The sequence below is a fragment of the Leucoraja erinacea genome, chromosome 11, assembly GCF_028641065.1.
Source record: "Leucoraja erinacea ecotype New England chromosome 11, Leri_hhj_1, whole genome shotgun sequence".
Classification (NCBI taxonomy): domain Eukaryota; kingdom Metazoa; phylum Chordata; class Chondrichthyes; order Rajiformes; family Rajidae; genus Leucoraja; species Leucoraja erinaceus.
This window is the reverse complement of record NC_073387.1, coordinates 40,218,537-40,228,035: the sequence shown is the minus strand read 5'-3', so window position 1 is coordinate 40,228,035 and position 9,499 is coordinate 40,218,537. Positions and strand designations below refer to the sequence as shown.

General features: G+C 38.3%; 1 protein-coding gene across 1 annotated transcript in view; it reads left to right on the top strand.

Moving 5' to 3' along the window:
• pdlim7 (PDZ and LIM domain 7) overlaps positions 1-9,499 on the top strand; it is a 130,249-nt gene that overhangs the window by 31,101 nt on the left and 89,649 nt on the right. The window contains exon 2 of the mRNA XM_055642512.1: positions 4,783-4,934. Within this exon, the coding sequence (XP_055498487.1) occupies positions 4,783-4,934 (152 nt within the window). The remainder of the gene's footprint in view (positions 1-4,782; positions 4,935-9,499) is intronic.

Sequence of the window (9,499 nt, the reverse complement as noted above, 5' to 3'; positions counted from 1 at the left end):
AAGAGCTGTCGGCTGCAGCGCTATGGGTTCTAAATATAGCGCTACCGGCTGCAGCACTATGGGTCGCAGACTGTTCGTGAAAATTCTCGTATAACAATGTCTTTGGAATTCTCTTTCTCATGGGTTGAGCCTTTGATTAATTTTCAGGCAGTGGTAGAATTCTGGATAAGCCTTTGGTGAAAAGTTACCAGTGGGCAATGGGGTTGCAGTTACATTGAGATTGATTTTACAGAACGGTGGGTGGGTTCAAGGGGCAGAGAGGGAGAGGGAGGGGTGGAGAGAGGAAGATGGAGAGGAGGGAGAGGGGAGATAGGGAGGGTTGGAGGGATGAATAGAGGGAGGGAGAAGGAGAGAGGGAGAAATAGGGAGGGAGAGGGAGAATAAGAGAGGGAGAGGGAGAAAAAGGAAGGGGGAGAGGAAGGGAGAGGGAGGGAAGGAGGAGAGAGAGAGAGGGAGAGATGGAGCGAGGGAGGGACAAAGAGAGGGGGAGAGGCAGAGAGCAGAGACTGAGAGCGGGAGACATGACACATGAGAGCAGGTTGAAAAAAACGAAGACAACGAAAGCTGTTGGAGGCAACGAAAGCTGCCTCGCATAACACTGTACATGTGAGCAAAAGAAGCAGGCAGATACGGTGTAGTCACACAGATCAGTTTTGCCTTGTTCTTTGTGTTGTTAACGTGTGCCCGCGAAAAAAACCCAACAACAAATAGCACGCAGGAAGCATTTTTGAAAATTTCAGGAAATACCATCAAATTCGAGGTAATTTGGGATTCTATTTCAGGAATATTTTTGGTGTGGAAGCACTGATGCAGAGTTTACCCAGATGACCTGGGTTTGAGGTGAAAAGGGAAAGATTTAATAGGAACCCGAGGGGCATTTTTTTTTTCACCTGGAGAGTGGTGGGTATATGGAAGAGCTGTCAGAAGGTGTAGTTGAGGCAGGTACTATAATAGCATTTCAAAAAACATTTGGGCAGGTACATGGATAGGAAGAGTTTAAAAATATATGTGGCAAACAGTAGCAGGTGGGACTAGCATAGATGGGGCATCTTGGTCAGCATGAGCAAGTGGGGCTGAAGGGCCTGTTTGTGTGTTGTATGACTGACTTTGACTTCCTGTAGTGAATAATTGCAAACCCCAGGCATTCCATAGGGTTTGTGTATTAAATATTTTGCTATTGTCCTTTTGCATTTGAGCAGAGAAAGGGAGAAACATATTACTGGTCTGTTAGTAGTAGCCTACATTTTACAATTCCTTTTTAGGCTTGACATTGCCATTAATTTTACCATTTTAGGTAAATGGCAGAGTAATTGTATTTAAATCTTAAATGCTGCACGTTGCAACATGAATGGACTAGTATTTTAAAACAAGTAAATACTTTCCTCGAGATATTACGATGCAATGGTGATTGAAGGTAAACCATTCATTCAGTTGTGTAGAGCACATTTTAGTAATTATAGCATCAGTCATGGTTCAGTTGATAGAATGGTAACAGTTTCACTCCAGAGCCTTTCAATATATTAAAAATATCTTGACACTGTGCGGTTTTGAGGGGATATCTCAACAAGTTGTGTAAAACACAAAGTGCTGGACTAGCTCAACAGGTCAGGCAGCATCTGTGGAAGGAATGGACAGGTGATATTTTGGGTCAGGACTTTTCCCCAGTCTGAAGAAGAGTCCTGATCCAAAACAGCACCTATCCATCCCTTCCACAGATGCTGCCTGACCTTCTGTGTTGCTCCAGCACTTTGTGTTGTATTCAAAATTCCAGCATCTGCAGTTGCTTGTGCCTCCAGACTCAATATATTCCTCGGATGAAGCATTACACTAAAGAATGACCTGCCCGCTCGGGTGATTGTAAAAGCTCCTATACAACAAATGGAAAAGAATGGAAATATTTAGCCAGACACATAGTAGGAAGTAGGGATAATATATAGATTCAATGACATTTTGTCAGAATTAGAAAATTTTTAATGAGCAGAGATTAAAACAATTGTTTTTTTAATTGAGTGGTGGACTGGTCTCTAGTGTCCTTGCCAACTTTTATAATTCAAACAACACCTAAAAATTGATCATCTTACTCATTGTCACATTTGCAGCTTGCAAATTCCCGTTGGGTACAAATACAAATAGATTGCTTCCTTTTTAGTGCAGTGATTTTTGCTTAAAAACTACTTGAATGTCCTATTGTATGGTCCTTTTATTGTGAAAAGCACTGTATTAATGCACATCTGGCATTTCTTCAACTTTCTCCCGCAACCACTTGAAGTATAACCATGGGTTCTCTGGGTTGAGGTTTTAAAATATTGGAAATCACTGAGGTAATGTCTGAAAATAATCCTCATCGGCAGGAAATGGGCGATGAAATCCAGATAACATTTGATGGCAACCCTCCTAAACTGAAACCTTGTGTGTGCATTCACAGACTATTGCAAAGGATGGCAGGTATCTGTGGCAGTTTACTTTCTGATGCAAGCTAGTCCAATGGTGATTACAATTCCTTTCAATAAGACTTGACGTATTCTCCCACAAGAACATCTGCTCTGCTTGGTAAACCCTCAGCGCATGTGGACTTGATTTAAATAACTACTCGACAAAATAAGGAATTTGCATGTTTGTTACTTTGATTTCTTGATGGCAGATAAAGAAATGAACAATGCTCTTCAAATGATTAGCAAAGTGACTTTGCATGTTTATATTAAAGCATCTTGTAATTCATTCAACTGCTAGGAGGATATCCAAGCACAATTTAGGAAAGTCAATTAGATCCTTTCTTATTGAGTCTCATTATTCGTAACTCATTTTCACCTAGCCCACAGCTAACAATGGTCTGTTTCCTTTACCATTGTTACTTTTTTTGCATATCTTTCATTCATTTGTTCTATATCTCTGTCTATATCTCTCATCTCCCTCTCCCCTGACTCTGTCTGAAGGGTCTCGACCTGAAACGTCATCTATTTCTTTTCTCCACCGATGCTGTCTGACCCGCTGAGTTACTCCAGCTTTTTCTGTATCTTGAATCCTTTTTTATATCGGTTGATTTATATTGGTCTATATTGATTGATGTAGGTCAAGTCTTGAAATTATTTGGATTTAATAGTACCATTCACACTGTTATGTCATCCCTAAATTCTATACTACTTGTTGAGTACCCTTCAAGTGTGATCTTTGTGGCAATTAAAAAATAATTGGATTATTGTAACCATTTGTATACCAGGGGAAGTAAGCGGCCATTGAGCCCTTTTTGTGAGAATGTGGAAAATTCAAATTAAAATATAAAATAAAAACCTTGTTTAAAATTAACTAACTAGCCTTGTCTATAACTGTTTGCAGAAGAGTTCCATATTTCTGCTTCCCTGCGTGTAAAAGTGTTCCTTATCTTTCAAACTTTGAAAACATGTGTTCTTATCCTAGATTCAACAGCCAGGGCAAGTAGTTTATTTATCTCTGGTCAATTAGTTCTCTTTAACATCTTAAATCTAAGGCAAATCACAGCCTTAACCTTATTAGTTCCACAGAATATACCTGAGGAATCCTCTTCTCAGTTCCTGGGACATCCTGAAATGTTCCCATCTGACAACTCCACACTCTGGTGCATGGAAACTCGATGCCACAAAAAAATGATCAAACAGCTACAGTTGTCAATGTTTTACAGAACTTCCTGCCAGGTTGTAAATCTGGATAAACATCAATTCCCAAAATTTCAAATGACTTTTTTATTAGTGTATTTACTTCACACGCTTTCATCCTGTCACCAAAATAAGCCACTTCCATTCTGAATGCAGTGAAAGGTGATTTATAAAAAAATAGAGCTTATAAAATAAGTAACCATTACATAATGCGTTCCGAACAATAGTTACCATGTTTGCATCTTTTTCGCTTACTCCCTTTCAATTCACCTATACAATTATATATTTGAAATATTCTACACGATTATTGACTATGCAACATAGTCCAGCACAAGTCTAGACACAAGTTATTCTGTCCCCATTCCTGGGACGCAAACATGAGCCTATGAATATATTGTGGTGGCAGGCTTTCCCTGGACTTTTGTGTGCTATTACGAATGAGTAGTCATCATTTACTGTCCTTGTATGTCTTTGCTTGTATCTTATTTACAGGAACAAATGAGAATAGTGATCTAACTGTAACAGCTCTGCATAATCTTATGAGCTTAGATGTTCAACCTTTTGGCATAAAAGGAAGCCCTTCTGGCCACCTCCACATTGTGGTACAGCGGTAGAGTTGCTTCCATACAGCAAAATGCAGCGCCAGAGACCCGGGTTCGATCCCGACTACAGATGCTGTCTGTAGGAGTTTGTACGTTCTCCCCGTGATCTGCGTAGGTTTTTTTCGAGATCGTCGGTTTCCTCCCACACTCCAAAGACGTACAGGTTTGTAGCTTAATTGGCTTGATTAATTGTCTTGATAAAAATGTAAAATTGTCCAAGTTGGCGATATGCAGAGTACTGCTCTGCCGACTACAAAATTCAGAAGGTTTAGGTAGCATACATTAATTGCAGAGATTTCTCTATCCTGAAATATGCTTGTCAACAAAAGAAAAATAAGAACCTTGCTTCACTATCTTTCTCACTTCAAAAAATGCCAGTGTATAGGTCAATCAGAATATTAATAAAACTCTGAATCAGGACTTTTAAAGCTGTATACATTTACATACTGGAGAAGCTTGTGGTCATGCGAGTATAAATAAATGGAATAATGCACTATTGATTTTTACGACTTTACGTTGTCCTAAACATCAAATTGTATGTTTTGCTACAGATCACGCCTGGTGGCAAGGCAGAACAAGCAACTGTCGGGATTGGAGATACTGTGATATCCATTGACGGTGAAAATACCGAAGGAATGACTCATCTGGAGGCACAGAACAAGATCAAGGCCTGTGCAGGGATCTTGACACTATCCCTGGGGAGGTGAGTTAGAAGAAGAATGTTGATGGAGAATGTGACTTGTAACCTTCATAAACATCATGCTGATGTCGAAATGACCACTGAATCCCTAGTTACTCGTAATTGAGCCGTCTGCTTGTAAATGGACATAATTGTAATTTGGTGTGAAGTTCGACCATCTGGTTCTGTATGATGAATGACCCTTTTTAAATAGTTAAGAACAAAGGTGGTTTATATTCTTCTGCTCAATGTGGTGGAGTTCTAAAAACATTGCATGAACTGCAGAATTTCTTCCTTAACAATAATCCAACCAGAATTTTTGAGGAGGCAGGGATTGATAAATCAAATCAATAGACATATTTGTAATTCACAATTTTTTTTTTAAACTGAATGCTGGGCTAACAATTCAGAGTTACACACTGTTATGTAAAGGTAGACAAAAATGCTGAAGAAAATCAGCGGGTGAGGCAGCATCTATTGAGCAAAGGAATAGCCGACGTTTCAGGTCAAGACATCTATGGAGCGAAGGAATAGGCGACGTTTACTCCTTCGCTCCATAGATGTTGCCTCGACCGCTGAGTTTCTCCAGCATTTTTGTCTACTTTCGATTTTTCCAGCATCTGCAGTTCTTTCCTAAACACTTTTATGTAAAGATGTCTCTACCTTGTATTTCACACCATATTTTAGCAGCATTCTAAAAATCATTGTTCATTCCTGACGATGAAGCGGAAAGGGAGAAGATAGTGACAAAGATGACTGTTTTTCTCCCCTAAACCACACAAAGACAAAGATATTTTGGGTTTTTTGTTTTAAATTACTATATGCTTGGTGCATTGAAAAAAGTGAGATGTTCAATATAACAGGGAACATCATGTGGAATGGAAAGAGATTTGCGAGTGCATTAATTCAAGACATAAGTGAGGAAAACGCAGAGGAGATTCAACAATGGTATTCAAAATTATGAATAGGTTAAACAAGTACAATGTGACAGAGAGACGCAGCTGATGGAGCTGCTGCATCACGGTGTCAGAGACCCAGGTTCAATCCTAACCTCGGGAGTTGTCTGTCTGGAGATTGCACATTGTACTGTGACCGTGTGGATTTCCTTCCACGTCCCAATGCCCTGTGGGTTTTCAGGTTAATTGGCCTCGTAAAATTAGTCCTGATGTTTAAGGAATGGATAAGAAAGTGAGATTATGTTAAAAAAAGTGAGAACGGGTGATCAATGGTCGATGGGCCGAATGACCTGTTTCCAGGCTAGGGTATCTCTAAAATAAATTGAATGGGAAACACTTCTTTAATGCAAAGGAGTTGATAACCAAAGAAAGTTGCAGGTTGTTGGCAAATAAAGCAAAACCAAGATTTAGTTTAGTTTAGTTTATTTATTTGTTCCGAACAAGTAAAGACATAAATAGGAATAAATAACAACAACAAAATCGAAATAGTCAAACAATTGGACATTCCAGGCAATATTTGCAAAGCAATGAAAAGCATAAAGCAAAATTTAAATGTCCAACACTTTTTCTTTACAAGCTCGAAAAGGAGTGAGAAGAAGAATAACTTATTTAATCTCACCCCTTCTCCCTAAACCTTTCTTCCATGTTTAATAATTAATTAATTAATAATAATAATACCCCAGACAATTTTTAGAGATGCATACAGACATATATATACATACAACTGATATACCCATACAAGTAATGTGTATGAAGTAACCAAAAAACATAAATAAATAATAAATAAAATAATAAATAAACATTAACCCCTGTTTGTCAACCATCCCCTTCATCCCTGTACCTTGTGAAAAAAACGTTTTTTGTATGTCATTTTGAACTGGTTCATATTTGGACATTGCTTTAACTCCACATTCAAACTGTTCAACTATCCTACTCCACAGACCGAAATACAAAAAGTTTTTCTGGTCGTGCGGACTCTTTGTACCTTAAAATTAAATATTCTTCTTAAATTATAACCCCCCACTCGCTCATTGAATAATTTGAAAATTTGAAAGATTTGAAAATTTCTTTTTGCATGGTATATTGCTGAAATTTCTGGTCCAAAAGCTGATTTAATTATAATTTTCTAAAGGAGTTTGATAACTATTTGAAGGGAAAAGATATGCCCTGGGGAATGCGCAAGGAAAGAGATTGAATAGCTCAATCCAAGAGTTACTGCATGCAATGTGAGCTAATCAATCTCTTGCTGGGTGTTACCATTTTAAAATGCTCTGTGGGTTAATTTTTTAACATTTTTAATATAACCTTTTGTCCTCTTGTGGTAAAAGTGCCTGGAGCAGTTAGTAAGAGAATACATTTATTCTATGAGGTTGAAGCAGTTTGCCACACTGACAATGATAATTGTGCCTAAAATCAAAAGGGATTCTAGTGACAACAATTTGTTACAGCTAATAATGTGTGGAATAAATTATTTTGTTGGTTTTCATTGTCATAATTTAACTTTGGCATAATGATGCAATCAAATTTATCATGAGGCAACGTTTGGCTTATAGACGCACAATATAAAGATGATTATGATTTTTGTGTGTCTTTTTGTTTCAAATGTGTTGAAGTGTCTAATCACATAGTGTTTATATACTTTTTATATAACAAGAAATGATATGATCAGCCTTGATTAGCCAGGTTCAAAAGGCCGAATGACCTATTCTCTATATTTATATATTACTGCATTATCTAGGATGAACTGTGTACATTTTGTGATTCCTACTTTATACTGTCATGCAACAGGGTTAGCTTGACTGATAAGGCAGGTACTCTAGATTATTGTACAGGGGAATAAATTTAGGCTGTATTTGAGTTTTACAGGAGGATTTGGATTTGTCTTCTGATTTATGGCAATAGATCGAAAGTACATTTTTCAATCGGAGTACAGATTATGTGCTGGGTGGTTCTCATAGCTAGCGGGTCAGTAGAAACATGCCATAGAGCAGTTGGGAGCACATCTTTGGATTCTGAAATTTTGCACGTAATCTCCTGCTTTGCCTGTGGACTCACCACTGAATCCAGGGATGTTCTGAAATAACTTTAGCTGACAGATGGATGCACTTCACATCTGACCCCTAAGCAGTGCTCCAGCCTCATTGGCTGGTCATCTTCATTAATGAAGTAAGTAAAGTGAAATGTTTTTTTAAAACTCTATGACAATTTATGGTTTCAGTTAAACTGAGCAGGTTTAGATTTATCATCGTTGCATGTATCGGGGTAGAGTGAAACGCTTTGTTGTGCATGCTGTCCAAACAGGTCATATATACAACAAATAAATACAATAACGTCAAACATGAGTAAAATCAATAGAGCAAAGGAGAAGATACAAAATGCAGAATATAGTTCTCAGCATTGTCGTGTAACAGTTCCATTGAACAGATGTTTTTAAGGGAATTAAATACTTTTGGTGGTATTAATTATTTTATACCTCAACAATTTGATTGTTTCTCATTATTGTGTATGAGCTAAGCAATGTGATCTGGCCTATTTTTGGTGGATAAACACAAAATGCTGGAGTAACTCAGTGAGTCATGCAGCATCTCCAGAGAAATTATATATTTTCGGGTCGGACCCATCTTCAGATAGTCTGAAGAAGGGTTCCAACCCGATACGTCACCTGTTCCTTTTCTCTGGAGATGTTGCCTGACACGCTGACCTACTCCAGCATTTTGTCTGTCTTTGGTATAAACTAGCATCTGCAGTTCCTCCCTACGTATTTTTGGTGGATTTGGTGTTAATGTTGCAAAACAAAACCTAATGCACGTTAAAATGATCATTTGAGGAATCAATGGTCTTCAGGCTTTCACTAATTCTTGAAAGGCATGGAGGAGATCTAAATTTAATAATCAAATTTTGACTAACAGTTACATGTTTACTATGTTTAGTTAATGTAGAAGTAGACAACTTGCACGTGTAATTATACTGCTAGATCATGTACCCCTTGCATGTCTTTAAAGCACAATGGGCTGCTAGTAACATAATTAAAACAAATGCAAGTTAAAGGTGCTTACGCTTGACACCATGACTGTCACTTGGACCTCACTTAGAAGCCATAGTTAGGGATAAATGAACAGACTAAGTTGAGAATTGCACACAAACCATGGGATCACCACCAATAACTGCAGATGTAAACCAATAACTCTTTCAAGATGGAGGGACATGTCCCGAAAGAGTGATTCTCACCCACATAATGCCATCTGAGGCTGCCTGGGGAGTTTTAAGCACGTTCTTGTAATTTTGTCCAGATTAAATCAAGAGTCAAGAATCAAGGTAGACAAAAATGCTGGAGAAACTCAGCAGGTTAGGCAGCATCTATGGAGCGAAGGAAATGGGCAACGTTTTGGACAACGTCTGAGGAAGGGTTTCTACCCGAACCATTGCCTATTTTCTTCGCTCCATAGATGCTGCCTCACCCGCTGAGTTTCTCCATCAATTTGTCTACCCTCAATTTTCCAGCATCTGCAGTTCCTTCTTAAATAGTCAAGAATCAAGAATGTTTTATTGTCATATGTCCCAGATGGGACAATGAAATTCTCACTTGCTGCAGCACAACAGAATATGTGAATATGTAAACAAGGTACATAACTG